This window comes from Dipteris shenzhenensis, chromosome 19 (assembly GCF_047967505.1).
Source record: "Dipteris shenzhenensis isolate YYH24624 ecotype China chromosome 19, Dip_SZ_1.0, whole genome shotgun sequence".
In the NCBI taxonomy this organism is placed as follows: domain Eukaryota; kingdom Viridiplantae; phylum Streptophyta; class Polypodiopsida; order Gleicheniales; family Dipteridaceae; genus Dipteris; species Dipteris shenzhenensis.
Genome location: NC_141614.1, coordinates 4,625,527 through 4,647,684, shown reverse-complemented (window position 1 = coordinate 4,647,684; position 22,158 = coordinate 4,625,527). Strand labels below are relative to the sequence as shown.

The window sequence follows — 22,158 nt, the reverse complement described above, 5'->3', positions numbered from 1 at the left end:
AGATGCTGTAGTAGAAGTATAGGTGTACCAATGCAACAGCAGGTCACCAATCCAAGAATCGGCTATTCTAGATGAGTTAGAGGCTAGGAGCAGCCCCAAAATCTGTTGAAGGCGGTTCTGCAGCAGCAACCCTAGAACAACTCGGAAATGCAAGCAACAGCTCCAAAACTGACCGAAAATGCCTCCAAAAGTGACAAATCTGCAATCAATGCGTTGAGGTAGTCGGCTTCTGCTGCAGCGGCCTGCAAACCCTGAAAACTGCGATGAAACAGCTCCAAAAAGGCTGGAATATCCACATGTGCAGGCATCTCTTGGAAGGTGTACCAATTTTTGCCGAAAAAACAGTGCTGATTATATTACTTCGAGAACAAGATACAAGAGGTCAGCTTATAGCTGACGGGCTGCGTTCACAAACCGGACGCAGCCCAAAAGGTAGCATAATAGATCATACTCTCACGAAGGGATATGCTGAGTGTGAATGAACAGCCATCGGGGTGGTGAGTAGTGCCACCGAAGGCCCTGCGTAGTCTGCTCGAAGAAGAGGCTCTGTGTGTCCCAAGCCTGGAGGAAGCGTCTCCGCTTCTCCTGACCGGCCCGGGAGTCTCCCTGAATCTGGTCCCACTGGCCTCTGAGGGTATGAATAATCTCACTCCAAATCTCCGCCATGATCTGGGCAGTCGATAAGGAGGTGCCACCGAGGATCTGCGCGCATCGCGAGGTCCAGATGTGCCATCCTGTAATGCTGCTGATAATCTCCCAGACTGGCTGCCTCTCCCGAACTCCTGTATCAGCCTCTGCTAGGTGCTGTGGGATACCCTCGAGCGGCCCCCACGTCCCCTGTGTGATAAGGAAAGTGGGGTCCTGCTGGCATGCCTCGAACAAGTGATGAAGACCAGGTGTGGTGCTGCACCAACAGAACGCGCCCCAAGTGATCACTCCTAGCTCTGGTGCTGCACGAGCAAGAAGCCCGAAAGTCCACCTCCACACTTCCTGGGCGCGCGTGCAGCTCCACAGGCAGTGTTTTGGTGACTCCTCATCCGCATGGCAAATCTGACAGCAACCGTCCTGGCCTATCTGCCTCAACCAGCTCCCCACTGGAAGACCTTTGTGGGTAAGAAGCCACAGGAGTATGAGATCTTCCGCGGCCGCCAGCTCTCCCACAAGGCCTTCCAGAATGCCTGCAAAAAGAACCTGGAAATACCCTGTGCGTACCAGCTAGGACGCTGGGTGGGGGGGCGGCTCTGCATCCTCCCGAGAACTCGCCTGCCCAGAGTCGTGCTGTAAGCGAAGAAGGAAGTCGGCCCCTGTCCTGTCACAATCTCTGGCCACCACCACTCTCCTGGGTCCCACTCAAGTTCTGACAAGGCCCGCCCCTCCCAGAGCCAAAGACGCCAAAGCTGCAACTGGTCCTGCTCGATACTAGGGTCGGTATGCCAGACCTTCCCCAGAAGGCCTACGACCCTAACCCTCTGCCACGGGAGTAGGGGGTCGATGAGCGCATCCTCTCTCCTGAGTCGTCCATCCCCTGAAACCGCGAAGAAGGCGATAGAGGAGTCATCCAAACGTCCTGCGACCACCAGTGGGATGCCACGGGGGGTGAACTGTCCCAGCCAGTGGGTGTCTCCAGGCATGAGGACCTGAGGCTCAGGTGGAGCCAACCAAGCGGCTGGGATCGCACCGTCGATCTCCGTGCGTCTCGCCTGGACTCCGCGTGCACCTCCAGCTGCGTCTGCAAGATCGGCCATCTCTAGATGTCTGTACGTATCCCTCCAAACTCGAAGGGACCGGGCTGGCCCCCTCATCCAGTCGTCCCACCTGATATGTGATCTCTCCCCCAACTGAAGGCCCTCGGCGTCTCTGACCTGCCCATTCCAGACGAGCGGCTGGCGATCGATCTCCTCCTGACAGCTGGGCTGGGACTGAATGAGACTGAGACGGAGCCGCCTCCAAACCATGAGGAGGCTACGAACGAGTGGGGAGCGGGGCTGAGTGAGCGGGGCGGAAGTGAAGATCCACCTGAAGGACGGTAGCCACTCTCCACCTCGGCGCGGGACACAAGAGCCGACTCCCTGCTGAAGTAACATCTTCCACGTCTGCCCCCCTGGGGTCAAACCGCGGATGATAAGCTTGCCTAACAAGGCCTGACTCTGAAGCTCTGGATCAATGACCCCCAGACCACCCTCAGCCTGCGGAAGAATGACTGTCTGCCAAGCAACCCTGGCTCTGGTATCTCTATGCCCATCCTTTCCAGACCAAAGAAAGTTCCGAACCAACCTCCTGAGCTGTGCCACGCTGGATCTCGAGAAGCACCAACAGGAAGCCACATACCAAGCCGTGGCTAGAAGGACCTGGTTAACTACTAAAGCACGACCTGCAAGGGAAAGCTTAGCAGTGCTCCAGAAAGCCAGCTTCCGTCGGATGGAATCTAGCACCGGGAGAAACTGCTGAGCTGGCGTAATGTCTAGGCCAACCTGGAAGCCAAGGTATCTAGCTGTCTGTCCACGTGGAATCCATCTGAAGCCCAGAAATCGCCCCCACTGAGAACACGCCCCCGGGTCTGTGAGAAAACCAACTGATTTGTACCAGTTGATTTTCGCACCAGCGGCCGAGCAGAAAACCTCCAGGGCCATCCGCACCCTCTCTAGCATCCTCTCATCGTCCTGGACATAAAGGGCTGTATCATCTGCGTACTCTGAGTCCAGAAGCTCCGTGTCCTCCCGGAGTGGAAGGCGAACACCCCTGAGCCCTGTGGACCTCGCCCGAAGGTAGTAAGTCATGGCCTCGGCGAAGAAGAGAAACAGATAAGGAGCCAGGGGACAGCCCTGACGTACTGATCTCTCCAAGCTGAATCGCTCACCCATCCTGCCTCCAATGATGACTCTGCTGGACGCTGTCCTGTACAAAGCTGAGATACCCTGAATCCAGCCTGCCGGGAAACCTAGCCGCTCCAGAGTCCCCTCCAAAAAGGACCAATCCACGCGATCGTAGGCCTTCTCGAAGTCGAGAAGTAAAATGGCAAGGTGTGATCCGCTGTACTGAGCCCACTCCGCCGCCTCTGAAAAGGTGAAGACATTATCCAGGATACTGCGATCCTGGACAAAGCCTGTCTGAGTGTCATGGACGAGGTCTGGAAGTAGAGGTCGAACTCTGGCACTAATCATCTTGGCGAGGATTTTGTAGGCAGTGGTAAGGAGAGTGATCGGACGCCACTGGCGGATCTCCTGTCTATCTCCTCCCTTCGGGATGAGGCAAATCAGTCCCGAGGAAAGGCTCTCTGGCATCTGACCGCTGCTGAAAATCCCCTGCAGAGCTGCAAGGAGGGGCTGATGGATCTGGTCCCAGAAGGAGGTGAAGAAAGCTCGGGATAGCCCATCCTCACCTGGGCATTTCTGCCCATCAATAGCCATCAAGGCCTCCAACATCTCATCCGAGGTGAACGGCGCCAACAACGTCGCCTGCATGCTAGGCTGGACAAGGGATGGAATGTGCCTCCACACCTCCTCACGGTCACGACTAGCACGAGGGGCAAGTGGCTCCTGCTGGAAGAGGGTCCTGTAGAAGTCAGTGGCCAACCCCAGGACCTCCCCCGGGTCCGTAACAATGTGACCATCCGTTGTCCTGAGACTCCGTAGCTGATCACCTGCAGCTCTCTGGCCGTGTGTCCTGAAGAACTCCCTGCACATCCGGTCACCCTTCCGGGCCCAGAAGGAGAGAGAGGCGTGATAGGAGAACTCGGAGCGACGCTGGAGGGTCTCCTCCAAGAGGGCTCTGGCTCGAAGGGCCTGGATCCGAAGCTCCTCCGAGCCCGGGGAAGACTACTGAAGTCGCTGAATGGAGGCGAGGTCCCTCCGAAGAGCTCTCTCTCTGCCCCACCAATCCTGTCGAACCTGTAGGGCTGCGAGCTGGCAGATTTGGCTGGACTCCTGCAGAGCCTGCGCGACCGAGTCTACCAGATCCACGCCCTCCCCCCAGTCTCTGTCCCAAAGACTGCAAATGCTGCTACGGACGTCCACCCTCGAGAAGATGGAATCGGGAATCCTGCATGATCGGGGGGGGAGAGTCTGGGCTGCCGAATCTAATGAAAGGAGCGCAGGCGCATGGTCGGAGAGTGTCGTCCCTGGAACAATGCCCGCCTGGCCACCTCTGCTGATGGCCCAATCACTGACATAAAACCTATCAAGCCGCTCCAGGAGTCTGCCTCCTTCCCTGCGGAAGCCCCAAGAGAAGTCCAGGCTCCCGTGCCAACGCCGGAAGGACGGGTCTCTCCAACTGTCCCTCCCTCCTGTCGCGAAGATGAAAGAGTCCCAAGCTGACTGCTCTGCCTGAGCCATACCTGTGAACTCCGGATCTCTACCCTGCTGGTCCTCCAAGGTCTCCAGGTTGTTGAAGTCTCCTCCAACAATCCAGGAATCCATGTCTGGAAGAATCCCTGTAAGTGTCCTCCAGAAGGTGGCTCTGCATCGGAGGTCTGTGGGAGCATAAATGTTGAGGATTCCTATCTTGGATCCCTCCAAATTCAGGCCTACCCAAAGGGCTCGGCCTGGGATCAACGTGCCGTGACCGAAAACTAACTGAGCTAACTGCTCGCACACGGAGGTACAGACCCCCCCGCTCCTCCCCTGTGCGCCGATCGAAGGCTCCCAATAAGTGTAGGAGCGTCCAGGGAGAACCTTCCCGCAGCTACGGGCATGAGCCGCAGAAAGCTTGTGCTCCTGGAGCAGCAGTACATCCAATCGACCAATCACTGCAGGCTGAAGTTCCTGACGCAAAATGAGCTTCCTGGGACCACGGGTGCTCGAAGAGTGAAACCCGTTCACATTCCAGGATACGAGGTGTAGGCTCATGGAGAGGGATGGGGGGCTGCGAACAGCTGTCTGCTCGCAGTCGAAGTCGAAGAAGAATCAGACATATCGGAGTGGAGGCGCTGCCGCTTGTGAGAAGGTTTGGAGGGGGAGACGGGGTCGTCCTGCCCGTTCTTCAACACCTTCAGCAATGGCGAGAGGCCTCTAGTGCCATGAGCAAATGCTTTCTCGAGCCAGCTCGAGATCTCTGAAGTGGTCATCCCGTAGAAGGTTCGGAGTTTCTGTTGGGACCAAGCTCTGACATCCTGGGGAAGAGGCCATGCCAGGGGGGGTCTAAGGATCACGATCAATCGGAAACGTTTGGCAGCGCAACGCCACCGCAAGCGCACATCGCCCTCGGACCACTGAGTCTCGAGGAGCTGCCCACCGGACGGGCCTATCCAGGAGCAAATCTGGGCGTGTGTCTGCTCTCTGAGAGCCTCCCACACCGAGTCGTCTGTCCAGGTCTCGGTGCCATCGCTGAGGAACGTGAAGGCGAAGCTAGGGCCATCCCTGGGAGCCAAGGCAGCAATCTTCCCATCCGCCCCTTTGCGGAGCATGAAGATACTAATGTCGAGACAAGCCGGGAAGGTCCCAAGGTCGGCCACATCCAGGTAGTCCCAGGGGCCAGATCTGTAAAAGTCTCGAGGGAGCTCTCTCTCCTGGAGCTGAGACCCAGCTGAGTCTGCCACTGAGGGGCTAGCGGGAAGGGAAACCTGCTCCACTGGTGGTACAGACTCCGGGTGTCCTACAAGCGGGGGGGGAGGGGGAGGAGGCTGCGGGATAGGCGACTCGGGCTCCACGGAGGCGACTGGCGGAGAAGGTGGAGGAGGTGGAGCGGAGGCTGCACTCGGCTGGGAAGGCGACGGTGCAGCTAACTCTGTAGGAGGGGCGAGGGGAGCAGGGGGGGAGGGGGATGGGGATGCATCTGGAACTGGGGCTGAGGGGGAGGGGGAGGGGGAGGGGACTGAGGAAAAGGAGGCGGGGGCTGAAACTGCGGGGCGGGCGAAGGGGGGGGAAACTGGGGAGAAGGCGGGGGGGTGGGAGAGAGGAGGATCTGAGGCTGTGGAGGGCGGGCTGCCGTCGAAGAAGAAGCTCTCCCAGGTCCCTGGGGCATCTGCCTGTCAGGTCTCTGGAGTGCTGCTGCAGGAAGGGTGACCTCTGCCTCCTTGCCTTTATCCGAAATCTTCTTATTCTTTCCTCTTTTCCTTCGAACCTCGGTCCAACCGCCCACTACCTCTGGCCCAGGCGCCGACTGCCTCGGCTCCTCCTGACGTGGCTGTCCGGGGGGGGGAGGTGGGGGCGGAGGGGGCGGGGGCGGGGAGGGTCGAGACGAGCTGGCAAAGCGTGGACAAGCAGCCGCCAAGTGCCCAAAGCCATGGCACCGCAGGCACTGACCTGGCTGTCCGGTGACTATCATGCTCTGGGTGATACTGCCGGCACCTGTCACGATCTCGATCACTGCAGGGAGAGTCGCAGGATCCGCCACAGCCACACGGACTCGGGGAGCTCCTGCCGTGGTCACCGCGTCGGCAAAGGTGTCGTGCATAACCCATCCAAAATGGGAGCCCAAGTCCCTGACAATCGGCCGCAGCTCAGTAGCAAGCCCTGGAAAAACTAGTGTCACTGGGTGGCGAGGTATACGGAACCGAGTATCGAAATCCGCTGCGCTGAAACCACGGTACCACGGGACTATCATGATGATCTTCCCATCCACCGATGTGGGGGAACCGGCAATCAGATTGCTCGCAGCTTTCTCACTGGAGAGTTTGAGCCAGAAGATGCCCCTTCCCATAAGGGCCACCTCCTCAATATGGCCATCCTCTAGCAAGAGAGTGGACTGGAGCCAGTCCCTGATGGTAGACCTGGAGGGGGAGTGTCCAATGACTCTACCGTAAACAGAGGTACGAGCAAAGTCACTGGCTAACGCCTGAACACGGGATGATTGTTGCTCTGTCAGGATAACGCGGTAGGCATCTGGAGAGGGAGGGTCCGACTGGGCCTCCGGATCCGGGCTGGGGGCCGCCATACCGCCAAGACTAACTGCAAGCTTCCGATGAAGAAAAACAGGTTGCCACCCAAGAAGGGGATGAAGCGGCGGTGGAGCCTGGGGGTGAGGCGGGCGAGGCGAAATGAAGGGTCGGAGGGGTCGAAGCGGAGGGCGGGGCGAAGGCTGCGGGATGCGGGGAGTACGGAAGGGGGCGAGAGGGCGGGGGGGGGGGTGAAGTTGGAATGGCGGGGGTGGAGGGGTGAAGCGGGGGGGCGGGGGGAGAGGAATGAGGCGGAGGCGGGTGAAGCGAGGGGGTGAAGGAGCAGCGAGGGGGCGGGTTGGAGCGGGGTGGATGGCGAGGGAGCAGCGAGGGGCGGAATGGAGCGGAGGCGGGGCGAGGGCGAGGCGGGCTGGAGAGAAGGGGGGGGGGGGGACGAGGCGAGGCGAGGCGGGATGGATCGGAGGGGGCGGTTGGAGCGGCGGCGAGGGGGGGGTTGGAGCGGGGGCGAGGGGCGGGTTGGAGCGAGGGGGCGGGATGGAGCGGAGGTAAGGGGGCGGGATGGAGCGAGGGGGCGGGTTGGAGCGAGGGGGCGAGGGGCGGGGGGCGGGTTGGAGCGAGGGGCGGGTTGGAGCGAGGGGGCGAGGGGCGGGTTGGAGCGAGGGGGCGGGTTGGAGCGAGGGGGCGAGGGGCGGGTTGGAGCGAGGGGGCGGGTTGGAGCGGAGGTAAGGGGGCGGGATGGAGCGAGGGGGCGGGATGGAGCGAGGAGCGGCTGGAGCGGAGGTGAGGCGAGGGGTAGCGGGGTGCCGGCGGGGGGGGAGGAGAGGAGACGGGGGTCGAGGGCGGACGGGAGGGGTGGAGGTGGTCGCGGCGAGGGGGGGGAGCGAGGGGGGAGGTAGGGGCTAACGGCGAGGGGGGGAGGGGAAGCTCGCAGGAGCTGCTGATCCTAGTTCGGAGCCGGAAGGTGTACCAATGAGCAGACAAGGAGCCAGTTGGCTGTAGAAAGGAACACAAAAAAAGGCTGTCAAGGCCTGGGTATTGCTCCAAAAGATCCAAACAGAGGCGGCTATATGAAGGCAGGCTATGGAGAATCTAGACGGGCAGGTAGGAGCTCAAAGGGCTGCAAGGGAAGGTGGCGGCTATGCAGAAAGCCTAAACAGGTAGAGGAGGCTGAAATGCGAAGGCAGAATGAGGTAGAGCTGAGGCGGCTGTAGAAGGGAAGAGGCTGAGAAAAATTAGGGTTAGGGCAGAATTGACGTGGCAGGGTATGGCAGGGTGAACCTGCTCTGATACCATGTTAGAAACATGGAGTGTGTGAGAGAGTGAAAGAGCTAGGGTGTGAAGAAATGGTAGACAAATGTAGATTCCATGAAGGCTTTCATTCATTCATCATCAACAAATGAGACAATTGAAGTACAAGCCTTATAGGCTACACACTCACACGTGCCCCATAGTGACACGTGGCACTCACACACGACTTACACAAGGACTAGTACTAGATCTCCTAGTACTACACACCAACACATCACATCAACACACTCTTTGGCTATGATATCTCCAACAATCTTCCCCACTGATTAAGGATCTCTATTGGGCAGTTTTGGGTTTCATCCCATTGACTCCGGATTGAGGGTGGATGAGTTGAGGGAGTACCCACAGAGAGGAGGATTTGTGCCTTGTGTGATCTATAGGGATCGAGTCAGAGGACCATTTCATCTTTAGATGCCCAATGTACTATGAGATCCGAGGCCAATCCTACTTTCTCTTCAGAGATAGCTTCGGACTGCTCTCCCACTTTCTCTCCTATCTAGATTAGAGATGCTTAGCCGCCTTCATCCGTGAGGCAGTTAGGCATCGAGAGCATCTACTCAAATTACAGAGACATGGATAGGGGGACGCATCCACAGGAGTTACCATGGCCCTTGTCAGATGTAGAGCCACAGCTAGGAGGACACACCCACACACACATATAGATAGCTGCCAGCGCTCTATTTTTTTATATTGTACCACCACAGCCGCACCAATCATTGGGTCCGTCATGACCTCACCCTCAAGAGGGTCTGAGTATCTTCCATATACACTGGACTAGACTTGAGATTGGATCTGATTTGACATGATGATGGTGATGATGATGTAGATGTGTTTTGATGTTGGTACTGTGTAGTACTTTTTATGACTATATGACATTTCTTTAGCATCTAGCATGGATGACGATACTTGTCTCAGTAGCTCCACCCTTTCAGCTTGCTGTATCAACTTTCTTATAAATAATAGACCCATTGGTCTTTTAAAGACTTTAATAAACTTTTTGAGGGCAGGATGTGTTTGTGAATGCTTGGCTAAAAATTAATTGTAGCATAGCATGGAGGAGGAACTATAGTTCTAGTAAAGGAGAAAAATTGTAGATGATATGGAGAGTTGTCATAGGGAAGTATGCTTAGATCCGCAGAGGGGCTGCAGAGCTATGGTAACATCATCACAGAGAATCTGGGCAGCCAGGAAGATCATGTTTGCCAATTGTCAGCCTTGCACTTCCATACTCCGAAGGAATTTTCTATACCAAGTCCAAGCACTTCTTGCTCCTCAGCTGTGTTAAATATTAAGTGCTAGTCAACCCAAAAAACGATTCTAATTTTCTTATTCATTGGAGTTTTGCATGTCTTATTACACAAGGTAGATCTAGATTAGGGGAAGGGATACTTGCTTCAGGAGTCTATTTTTGCATAGAGCTTTGTGAAACATCAAGACTAGACTCGGCATTGCTACACTCTCACTTGCATTCTTTGCTTAATTTCAAATGCAACCTTCTGGATTGGTTGTAGACTCGCGCAGACTTAAAAACATATCACAGATGAGCTGCGAAATTTTTAACAAAACAAAGTGGCCTTGTTGGCAAGTTGCTCCTAAGTCCTTTCAGCAGCAGCAAATCTGAGATGTAGGAACATGTCGTCTTCTCTTCTCTTCAACCTTAGTATCTGTCACACGAGACCCCACTCATCCCAGCGTTAATGATTCCCTCCTCTAGCATCTGCATTCTCTAGCACTGATGTGTTCAAAGGAACATGGAACTCAAGCTCTGTATCTCCATCTAATGAACAGAATCAAATATTTTAATTGGAATATGGTGCTTTGTGTTGACATGTTATGAATGTGGTTGCTTTGGCAAACTATTGGACGATGGCAAGGCTATCATGTTTTTTTCGGTCTCATTCATTCTGAAGGATTTGTAGGTTTCTCACAGACTAGCAATGGTTGAAATTTGAATGGATTAAAGCTGATTAAGGTGAGGTGGCATGCACAGGTATTGTTACCAGGACTGATATTTTCAGTGCATTGGAAGGTATATCTTTAAATAAGCAAGCAATTTAAGGTACCTTTCAAATACAGACAAGAAGGTTCTGAAACCAGTAAAAAAAGACAGTAGACAGCTAGTTTCAGTCTCAGGAAAACGGTGCTTACATTGCCATTTTAAGACAATTTTGCGAATAGTCAACGGGATTCTGACGATGTGACAAAGACATCTTTGCGACTATGCAATGGACTTTGGAGAAGTATATCGAGATGCCATTGCAGGAAAAATAAGGTCTTAGGATTTTTCTGAAGTGCAGGAGCAAAGCTTTATTTCTAGGGGAATCCAGAGAGCTAACTGGGATCTTGAGACTGTTGCCATGATATAGCAGGACTTTTAGCTACACATAGAAGGCTGGCCATGGAAATACTCAATAAGAATTCATAACTGGCAGTAATTTTTGAGATTCCTTGTCTTGATTAAAAAGCTCTTTAAAGTCATATGGTTTGCATAAATATTCCCACAGTTTATATTCTCTTTTTTGGCTGGGGCTAAGAAGTTACAAAAGTCAGTGCACAGTAAAAGGTCAACAGGTTGATAAACTTTTAATCAAGGTTGTCCAACATTTCCTTTGCAAGGAGAGAGCCTCCAAGACCCTCGAGGTAATAAGTAAACTCCTAGACTCCTGGAATGCTGTTTTCCTATTCCTATGATTTCAGATGTTGGAACAAAGTGTTGAAGATTGGGCTTTTCTCAGTTCTTTAAAGATCTGAGCCACTGAAAGAGAAGTGAAAGTTTTAATAGCACTATGCCTTTCAACTCTCTGTACAGCTCCTTCAGAGTTATGGTTGAGATAATGGTTATGCAGAAGAGTGAAAATATGGCTTGTAATTAAAATGGGGTCATTGTTTTCACAAGAAGATAGCAAGTTTCACCTTATATGAATATAGATTATATGTTTGCCAAATAAACATGATGCAGTTTTTTAAGTGTGATGGCAAGTTGTGTGTATGCCTGACTCACTTTCTTGTGAAGAATCAATTGGGTCTTTCTATGTAGGATGTTGTAAGGAGAGATTCTCCTAAAGGACCTCATTTGTGGGAAAATTAAAGGATCATGCTTGCATAAAATAATAGACGACACAAAAGATAGAATAAAACAAGACGGCAGAATAAAACAATTGAATGAGAGCGAGAACATAAATTGTTAAAATTTATTCATGTCTTTGGCAGGTCCATTGGACTGTTCAAGGTCAGGTGTACTATTTGTAATTACAGTTATATTTGGAAATTTAGCTAGTGTAGACTTGCTACTACACAATATCATGTGATATTCAAAAAGTACTCCAATGTCATGCAGATCAATTATTTCACTTCATTTAATGCGTAACTGGTTTAGTTGGCTGCCTGTTTCACCTTCTCCTTCTCTGTTCATGGATGCATTTGTTCAGCTCTTTAACAAAGTTGAACCCATTTGTGAGAGGAGAGACCATTGATATGAAGAAATGTGGATGACTCCAGGAATTGTCAAGGTTCTGGGAATGCTTTGACAAACAACAAATTTAGTTTAAGGCATGCCATCAACCTCTGGGGTAGAGAGGGCATCTGCCTTGAAAGTGAACAGCAAGCATCTGAATTGTGTGCCTAATTGGGCACATGGGTTGCTGTGGACTTTGTACTGTGCTGCATCTGTTAGAAGATTGCCGCATGCAGGTCTTTACCTTCATGCTATACGGCGTATCGATAGTTTATGTATATTGTATATTGTGCAGCAAGATTTGATTAATTATTAAAGAGGTGGCTTGCAACATGTGCCTTGAATGTGAATGCGTGATGGAGGCATAGATGTCCAAGATTTGAGTTGGTTTAATACAAATGTTTAATTCATTAACAAAGAGGTGGCTTGCAACATGTGCCTTGAATGTGAGTGTGATAGAGGCATAAATGTCAGGAAGACTTAAGTCACCTCCCAGAACTGCAAGGTAACCCAAATGTTCATGTTTTTTTAGCATTGGAGAAGCAAATAATGTATGTGGTGTAGTTTGTGAATGGCAATTAGGGCATCCCCTAAAATATTTGGCAAGAAAGTTACTAAGATATTGTGAGGCATATTAGGGTGGGTGACATGAGTTCTCCTTCAAAATTCAACATGGTGGCCGGGTGCATATCACAACCCGCAAACTTCCAGCTTCTTCCTCTTGATTTTGTTTTCTCCATTTGTTACGCTCTCTCATCTTGTTTAGCCCCATTAGACATCCCGCATACACTATTTGCCTCAACTCTCTTCTCTCAACTTTGTTTTGTGTTGCACCAGAGGATTTTTCATGAGTGCATCCTTATGCAGCCTTGGGGTTGCCTTGACACATTGGGAGGTTCGTAAGGGGGTTTGTAGGTTTGGTGTGACCTCGTTCGGCAACTATACCAACCCTAGTTGAGTCAAGTCCAAGCAAAGCCCTCTACCTACACATTGAAAGGGGCTGTTATTAGCCTAGCAAACTAGCTTTGATTATTGGTCGCAATATTACATAATGATTTCTCATTGAGGCATTGTGGTACAAGAAAGGTGGGTTGAGAAAAAGATTCTACTCGCTCACTACCCACCTTGCTAGATAGTTTGGCCCTACCAACGGCTCCAATATTTGATTAAATTTCCAATTCTCAATGCATGCAATACAGCATAAATAGATGCAAAGTTTAGAGTGCATGCAAAATGATGACGTGGATTCATGCAAAGTGTGCACTTGTTAAGTATCATGATGATGTGGCACAAAGATCTTATGTATGCACTAGGTTTGGTAAGCAAGATTTGAAGTGCCTCAATGAGAGGCAGTTGTGGAAATGTAGCAAGGAAGAAGAACAAGATGAATTTTATTCATCGGGTCTGCCCGTTTTGAATTTGTATGCTATTTAGTTTTTTAGGCAATGTTGACAATAGTGTACATAAGTGAAATGTTAGACTAGTAGATGAAGTTCGTCCGTGTGAATCCATTATTTCCTATGGAATTTGTTGAGATGTGGTCAATGGTTGATCAGTGGATTGTCGTAGTTGACTGTATGAGTTGGGACATGTTGTTTTTAGACATGAATTGTTGTAGATGCAAGTGGGAAGGTATGTTTTTGTGTATGATATAAGTAATAATATTTCTTGGAATAATTTCTATTAGTTGTTGCAACTCATGTATGAGTATTGTAGTTGGTGTTTTGGGTTGTTTGTAAATGTTAATTACGATGGATTCTCTAGAGGATTTGCTTTCAAACATTCTTAGCAAGCATTGAGCTCCTTCGTGCGCATAATGTGTGCTTTTCAAAATCGTGATTTCATCTTTGTAATATGTCACAACACCTACACCATCTTCTAGTGCAATGTTTTTGAACCCTTTTATGACGTGTGTTGATATCCTTTTGCACGTGTTTTCTGCAAACAAAGAATTGTTGCAGACATGATGCTTGTTGAACTTTGAATGTCTTCCTTGTGAGAGAGCATCGATTTTGTGTTTAAAGATTGAATATTATCCTCTTTCTCACGTACGTTGGAGAAGTCAAGTTGGTTAATTTTCCATGGTAATTCAATTTGCAGCTGATCTATCTCTGCGAGCATGACTGCATCAACCTTAACATGTTTTGTGTCAATATTTTGAAGTAGGTAAAGGTTTGTGAGGTCCTGGACTCTTGATAGTGTTGTGTAAACCAACTATATTCTTTTGTGAGAAAATCCAATTGTCTTTAGTTAGGCTTGCTTGGCAAAGATCTCCACACAAGAGTACGTCGACTCCTCCAATAGTTGGCAATGGTTATGCTTAATCTCCCTCATTCGCATGTCAATGGCAATGAACGTGTTCAATCCTATTAAGGAAATTTCATCTAAAACAAGTAATTTGAGATTCTGATACAATGTGGAAAGGGTTTGTAATGTCTCTGGTGCAAGGCATGTGTAGTTGGACATAAGGAGAGGTAGATGTAGTGCGGAATGAATGGTTGTTCCACCAATGTTGCAAGCTCCTTTTCCTATGTAAACAAATAGTAGTGCTTGTGGTAGTTCCGTGTTACTATTCTCTTTGTGCAAGTAGTGTCATAGTAGTGCACTATCACGTGTAGAGTGTAAGTTTTTCCTATCCTTGCGTTTTTGGATAAGAAAAGAATGATTTGTTTATTTTTGCATTTTATTTTTTTAAACATAATGTCTTCCACTATCATGCATTGCTCATTGTTCAGATTTCAAAAGAATTTATGATATTCCTTGTTTTGCATCATGTTTTGTGTTTTGTGTATCAAAGTACTCCGTTTTGAACTCGTGAGGTTATTCCTTCTTTCTCCTTCTAAGACAAGTCTTCATTTAATCCCTTCACTATCCAAGGCCATTGTCAACTAGTGTCAGAATTTACTCCATGGTACAAATGGAGGCATACTCATCATTACAATGGTATCCCCCTCCATATCTAACAAGTATAAAGTATAAAAATGGAGGCATCAAAGTCGCCTAGCATGTAGTGTTTACAAATCGACATATAATCCAAACAACCTCAATATACAATGTATCTATGAATTAATAGTACTATGTATAAGAGGGCACTTGGAATCTAAGTCACATGAAATCAAGTTGATAATTGCTCCACTAATCCTTGCAACATGGTATAGTGTGTCATCAATAAGGGCACGTGATTATGCCTCCTAAGGATGGTTTCATGTATGTACACCCATGGGGATGCTTATGTACACCCAAGGGATGCCAGATCCATTCAAGCACTAGTTATCCTTGGAGTGCCTATGATTGTCGACATGCTGACCATATCATCTCCACTAAAGAGGTAGGATAAGCCAAAATTTGCTACCTTGTGCAAGCTCTCTCTCCCACGAAGCCCCTTGGCTAAGCTTTTGATAGCTAGTGATATATTTCTCTATCTACTCTCGATTCGACTTTTGCTTCTAGCCTACATTAGCTTCATTATCACTACTTTTTGCATGCTCTAGCATGGAACCATGAAAACATGAGAACAAAACTGGTGTGTTTGTGGTGCAGCTCAGAAGTGAGAGATCAACGTTTGATGGTCATGTTTGTGGTGCAGCTCAGAAGTTAGAACTACTAGCTCACTTCCTTTGTGTGTTAGAATGTTTGTCTCGCTGAGTAATGCCTGTGAGCCCACCTAGAAGCAAAATGCCACCTTGGGGGCCATGTAACCTTGCATACCCTTCATCCCACTTGTGCTCGTTGCCATTTTGGACCTCGTTGCCCTATTTATTTTCATTGTTCCTACTATATACATGGAGCATGATGATTTTTACAAGTAGCAGGAGAGTCTAGCACCCACATCACGATGGTGCAGAGATGTTCTATTGGATCATGAGCATAGAATTCATGGGGAAAATCCTTCTACTTTTAGCCCGCGTGGGCTAGATGATCTTTAATTATTGCATGCTCTAGCCTTGAACGATCAAGGCTGGATAGACTCCTTATGTATAAATTGACACCTACATGTATGACGAGTATTGTTTTAAATTGACACCCTTCATGGCTAAAGGGTTGGCTTGCTGACATGGCAAGTGGGACCAGCAAGGTTGATATGGTAGATGCACCATGTGGCAGTTACAATAAGGCTACCACGTGGTAGCTTATGGACCAAGGGTGAAAAAATGCCCAAGGGGATAGGGTGATGATAATTAAAAAATTCATGGATTCGTTAGAATCTTTGAGATTTATTCTAGCTTTTCCTCTCCATCATCATTGCGTTATGTGGATGCGGCGCCGTTTGGAGGTGCGGGTTGCTTTTGTTGTTCATCTGGTCTCATTGAGCTCTACTGGAGTTATCAGTGAAGGTACTGCCTTTTATTTGGATGCGAGGTGCCGCCCATGAGAAGGGTTGGCCAATCTGATGAGTCAAGGCCATTGTTATAGTGGCCGAGTGCCTACCTTAAGCTAGTCTTGCGCTATCATTTGGCTTTTGGGTTATGGAGCTTGTTGGAGGCAAGGTGTTGCCTTGTAATCATTGGAAGGAGGTCGTCGAGTTGTCGGTGGAGTGAAGCTCTATTACCATGATAGCGTTAGTGAGAGAGAGGAGTGCACACGATATATTGAACATAAACATGAATATATACATGAGTGCACCTTAGGGTTAGGGATTTCCCCTAATTCCCTATAGGTATGGTGCAATTTACACCATCCTTAACATATGACCTTATTACTAACACAATAATCCAAAGGAGAATATGGGTAGCCAATAGAAGAGGTCAAATATCTGTAGGGTAAAAGGAGAAATATTGCAGGTCAATATGGTGATTGGGCAGTCAAGTACTAGGCAAATATAATGGAGCACTAAATTAACATGCACCTAGAAGAGGTAACACCCATTTCACATTTAGTGAGGCGTGGTCCTGCTCCCCTTCCCCCTCGTCCCACCCTATTGAGAGTTCACGATCAACATCATGTGATCATATGTGCATAGCACCATCATGTGATCATATGTGCATAGCACTAACCTAATAGAGTGCTATAAGGAAAGGGTTAGATGCCCTAACCCTAACCCTAAATGGGTTTGTATATATTCTACATTTTTACCTAAATCTAGTGTATAGTTAGTCATTTGTGGTGTGCTCTCTAGCTGTGGCCTCTCTCCTCATCTCCACTCTTCTCCTCTCCCCTCTTCATATTTTGTCATGGTATCAGAGCTCCCTTGCCTTCCGCTGAGGCTTTGTGATCCTTGAGAGAGATAGAGTAATTGAGAGATTGAGAGCTTCTCGAGTGCTCTTTTGAGAGTTCACTTCCGTAGAGAATTTTTGTTCATTGTAAGAGATTTCTGTCCATTTTCATTCATTGAGAGTGAGAGTTGTTCATTCGGTTCTCTTCCGGTGAGAGAAGTATTTCTGTACATCTTCATTCTTGAGAGATTTTGTGAGAAATTTCACTTCCAATTTGAGAGAGACGGATTTCATTGAGAGAGAGATATGGACCTATTTTCATTCTGAGAGAGAGAGCTTCATTTGAGAGAGAGAACTTGAGGGAAAAAGAGAGTCCTCCAATTGTTCTACAACAAGCTTGTGGAAGAACTCCAGCTAGAGAGATCAAGCTTCCAAGGCGACCTCAACAGCAAGCTTCTATGTGTCTATCTCAAGCGAGCTAGTAAATGACTTAGTATAGCTACAAGCTACGACAAGCTGCCTCCACGCTTGCACGAAGGCTCCGAGGCCTTAATCTTTAGCCAACTCACAACTCCATCGACCAAAGTACCCTCAAGCTCCCTACGGTGCAGCCAACGAGCCAAGCTCCAATGACTCGATTAGCTGTAGCCTCCCAACGGGCCAAGGCTCCTTCAACTCAGGACTCCTTTATTGAACGACACAGCCACCCACAAAAGGCTCATACAAACTCTACGACAGAATATTTAAGAAAGAGACAAAATCTTTAGATTCTTGATAGAATCTTTTAAGATTCCGGTGGCAAACCTTTACCATAACACAAGGTTACCACACACTAAGGTGTGGTGTGAGGGTTGACATGTGTCAACCCCTATCTACCATGTGGTAGACCTTATCTGCCCCATCACCCCGTTTGCCACATCAGCAGCCTGATCCCAAGTGCCACATCATCATCAATTAACATGTGGCACTAATTGCCACATCATTTGATCTGTCATGTCACATTACATTCCATCACACCGCTTTAATGGGAATGTCCTTCCTTTGCGTCAAACCAAGAGCTAGTCGGTGTTTATCCAAAAGCTCTTTACCAATGGTTTGGTAAAGATGTCTACAACATTCTCTTTGCTATCACAATGCTGCAATGTGATGTCACCAAGTAACACTCTTTCTCTGATCAAGTGCTCTCTGACATCAATGTGCTTTGTTCTGGAGTGATATACTAGATTCTTGGCCAATGCTTGAGCCAATTTATTATCATAGTATATTGTTGTTGGTTTTGATTCATCAAAGTAATCTATTTTTGACAATAGTCTTCTGATCCATATAGCCTCACATGCACTTGTAGTGAGTGCCCTATGTTCTTCAGTCACAGACAAATAAATAGTTGGTTGTTTGTTTGACAACCATGATACAGCAACTTGACCAAGGAAAAATGCATATCCCTGTGTGGATCTCCTAGTCTCATGATCTCCGGCATAGTCACTGTCACAGTATCCATGCAACCATAAATGACTTCCTCTATATTCTATTCTAAATTGTCTTGTACATTGATGTATCTCAAGACTCTTTTGGCTACATTCTAGTGAGACTATTTTGGATTTGCCATAAACTGTGGTAGTGAGCTTACTGTGAATAAGAAATATCTGGCCGTGTAATAGTTAGACATATAAGAGAGATCTGATGATCTGGCTGTAGTACCTGTCATTGACTATAGGCTTTTCTGAATCTTTTGTAAGTTTCAAACTCTGTTCCATGGGAGTGGCTACAATCTTGCAATCTGCCATATGAAACTTCTTTAGGAGACTGTCAACATATTTGATCTGACTCATGAAGGTGCTGTCTGAATCTCTCCAGAACTCAATTCCAAGACAATAGTGCATAAGTCCAAGTGCATAAGTGCAAGATATTTTATGTCAAACTCTGCAGATAAGTCTTGTTTTAGCTTTTTGATGAAGCTATCCTTACTTTCTGTCACAATCAGATCATCTACGTACAAAAGTGCAATAGTAATGTCTTCCCCTTGAACTTTGTAGTAGAAAGTATGATCTGCATTGGATTTTATGTATCCCAGATTAGCAAAATACTTATCGATTCTGCTGTACCAACTTCTGGGTGCTTGCTTTAAGCCATAGAGTCTTTTCTTAAGATGGCAACCTTATTCTTCTTTCTTGGTTCAACATAACCTACTGGTTGTTGCTTGTAGACTTCCTCATCTAGATAAGCATTCATGTACCGTAATTGGAGTTTTCTAGCTTAGTAGATGCCTCCAAATTGAGTTTGCTAGTCATAGACATGGTGCAAGGAATGTACTCAAAGTGTCATGAAAATCACTATCTGAATCAACTGCAAAACACTAACTGTAGCAAGTAAAATCAGAACTGTCGGTGAAGGTAGAACTGCAATATATATAATCCGATCTGAATTACAAGGCTTGTGGCAAATGATGCTGGGAATAGCCAAGAGACTTTACAAGGCTGAAATGATGTGCACAATGCTATGAAATAGCCAAGTAGGCTTTATAATGATGGCATGTGTGTGTGTAATCAAATCATGTGCTATCTGACCACTGAACAATCAGCAATGTCTCGAAACACTCTAAAGTCTGCTCACTGAAGTGATGAACGTCAATTTCAGGTAATGTGATGATGTAAAACTGTATGTGAGCATAGGGACTGACTCCGAGTAGGAACTAGTCGAGAATTTTGGGCATGGCTTAGATTGGCAACTTGGGGAGATTCATAACATCTCCTCTATGGCAATCTAGTCTACTTTGATCTAGATCTATATCAACCATCGATCGATGAAAGAACAGCAAATAATTTCTTTTCTTTGATTCTTTTTATGTGCTGGGTCAGATGCGTCGATGTAGAGGCAGATGTGCATATAGGAAGTGGATTTGTTGGAGAGGCTCAAAAGTGAGTGATACTTGCGCCTAAATGTGCAAATGATGTACAAGCGCATAGAGCACAAAAAAATTAATCGTTTTTCCTTTTTGTAGAGATATGACTTGATCTAGGTGGAGGGGCAAAAGGAGTGAAAATGTGCTCAATGATGATGTGGCAGTCAGGGGGTGACATGCAGTGACTGTGCCTAGCAAGGACTGTACCTGTGGAGCAATGTGTTGAGGTGGCAGTGAGTGGTCACATCCAAAATGCCAAGTGTGCCAAGTAGGGGATTATTGTGCCTTGCAAGGGGCTATGTGCCACGTGGCATTAATGAGGTGGCAACTGATTGGATTTGGTGAGGTGGCAAGCTGGTGATGCATCACAAAGCCAGACTAGTTTGCAAAAGGATTTGCACAGCAATATGGTTAAGATTATGATGAGACTTATGCTCCAGTAGCAAACTTGATGGATTCCATATGGTTCTTGATATCACTAGCAAAACTCAGCAGATGGGATGTGTACCAGCTCAATGTTAAGAATGCTTTTCTAAATGGTTACCTAGACGAGGAAGTCTACATGTAACAACCAACAAGTTATGTTGAACCAGTAAAGGAGAATAAGGTTGCCATCTTAAGAAAAGTCTCTATGGCTTAAAGCAAGCACCCAGAAGTTGGTACAGTAGATACATTGCCCTGTGTAGGAGTCCCATTCTTGTTGTTGTAGCCTCTGCAAGCATAGTGAGGAGCAAGGCTACAAGACCATGCAATGCTGTGACCTCTTGTGCCTTTCACAACACCGAAAATGCAGTGGATGAGTGGATCCCTTGCACCTACAGCTTAAATGACCAGATAGTGAATGAAAGGATCGCCAAAGGTCCACATAAGCTTCCCAAGAGCAAGAGAGGTGATATCTTGCATGAGTGGAAGGGGCACATCTTGAAGTTCAAGTTTGGGACGAAAGGATGGCTCGCAAAAGTGCAACATGTTTACATGGGAAAAGATATGTGGCTTCCTCCATCATTCAATCAATCTAGGATACCATCACACTATGAGCCTTTCTATCTATGTACCTTTTTCACTTGTAAGTGTAATGAGTCCATTTGGAAATTTTGTGTTTGGTTTCTAAGCTCTTATTCATGGTGGCAGATGTTTTCCCTTCGGAATTCGAGGAGTGGAAACCAGTTGAATAATTCATAAGCAAATTCACTGCGATTCATGAGGATCTAGGTAAGCAAATGCATGCAAGGGAGAAATTGCCCTCCTTACGAATGAAGATTATGTATTGGTATAATGCAACATACATCACTCCAATGACATCATCAAGCTGCTATGGCCGTCTACAAACCATTGCACCACCACAACTTCAAGACATGGATTGCAGCAGCAATGTGGACTCAAGGACATTGCAAACATATAAGGACAGATTGCAAAGGATGTGGGCATGGTCATGAAGTTTACATTTGGATCTAAATGGGCAAGGTTATCTTGGTTTATGTCTCTGCACATTTTTGCTTCTTTGTTTCAAAATATACATATGCATAGAACAAAAACTATGGTCCTGCAAGCATGTAGATGAAAATGCTCTTGAAGATGAATTGGGGAACCAGGTCAAGCGACCAAAAGGGTGATGTGTTTCAATGTCATGCATGTAAAGACAATGTGGTTACTAGATACCATTTGTCATGCCAAATGTTGTATTTATCTTTTCAATACAAGTGCTAGAAAATAAATGGCCGATGGCTTCCCCTAGACTCAAATGATGAAGACAATACAGGGGTAAGTTTGTCTATTTATGTTGAAGAGGGTGATGCCAAGAATGTGAATGTCACATCGCAATGGACTCTAAGGGATGTGCAAGAACACCTTCTCTGTGTTGATCCTCCTCCAAATCCCCTTGTCACGGATATCTTGAGGTTTGTCCTTCTTTGGGATGGGGCTTCCTCGACGTCTGCTTTACCCTCTTTATGGGCACATGTACCATTCAGGGGAGGCTGAGGGGAAGGGAGGTTCTCAAATATATTTTGCTTGATCGGGGGAGTGCTCTCATGGGGAGGGGAAGGTTGAGGGGAAGACTAAGGAGAAGGTCGAGGGGAAGGCTCACGCTCTTGGGACTTGGGAGTGGGCTCACGAGACTGGGGAGTGGGCTCACGAGACTTGGGAGGAGGAGAAGGGTCATGAGACTAGGGAGTGGACTCATGGGACTTGGGGGAGGGCTCATAAGAGTCGGGGGAGGGCTCACGAGAGTTGGGGAAGGGCTCACAAGAGATTGATGAGGCACCACTAGACCCGGATAGGTGCATGTGCACAGATGCCATGGAGGTGGTGGAGCTAGGGGAGAAAGTTTTGAGGTGGTATCCTATGGGTCTAGCAGTGTTCTTCACTCGTACCATTGAATACTGAGAGTTAGGGTTTTTTAAAATGCTTTGTGGGCCCATCATCTTTTGACACCCTCTTTAATTATGTTTAGGGTTTCATCGTGCCACCCACCCCTACCCTAACCCCTCCAACCCCCCCACCCTTGTCACCC

The 22,158-nt window shown here is 47.9% G+C and overlaps 1 protein-coding gene across 1 annotated transcript in view; it reads left to right on the top strand.

Annotated features, from left to right (window-relative positions):
* The window catches only part of LOC147889955 (CBS domain-containing protein CBSX1, chloroplastic-like), a 32,893-nt gene extending 21,934 nt beyond the window's left edge, over positions 1-10,959 (top strand). Inside the window, exon 5 of the mRNA XM_087390767.1 lies at positions 10,131-10,959. Coding sequence (XP_087246893.1) covers positions 10,131-10,198 — 68 coding nt within the window. The 3' untranslated portion in view covers positions 10,199-10,959. The remainder of the gene's footprint in view (positions 1-10,130) is intronic.
* The last annotated feature ends 11,199 nt before the right edge of the window (positions 10,960-22,158 follow it).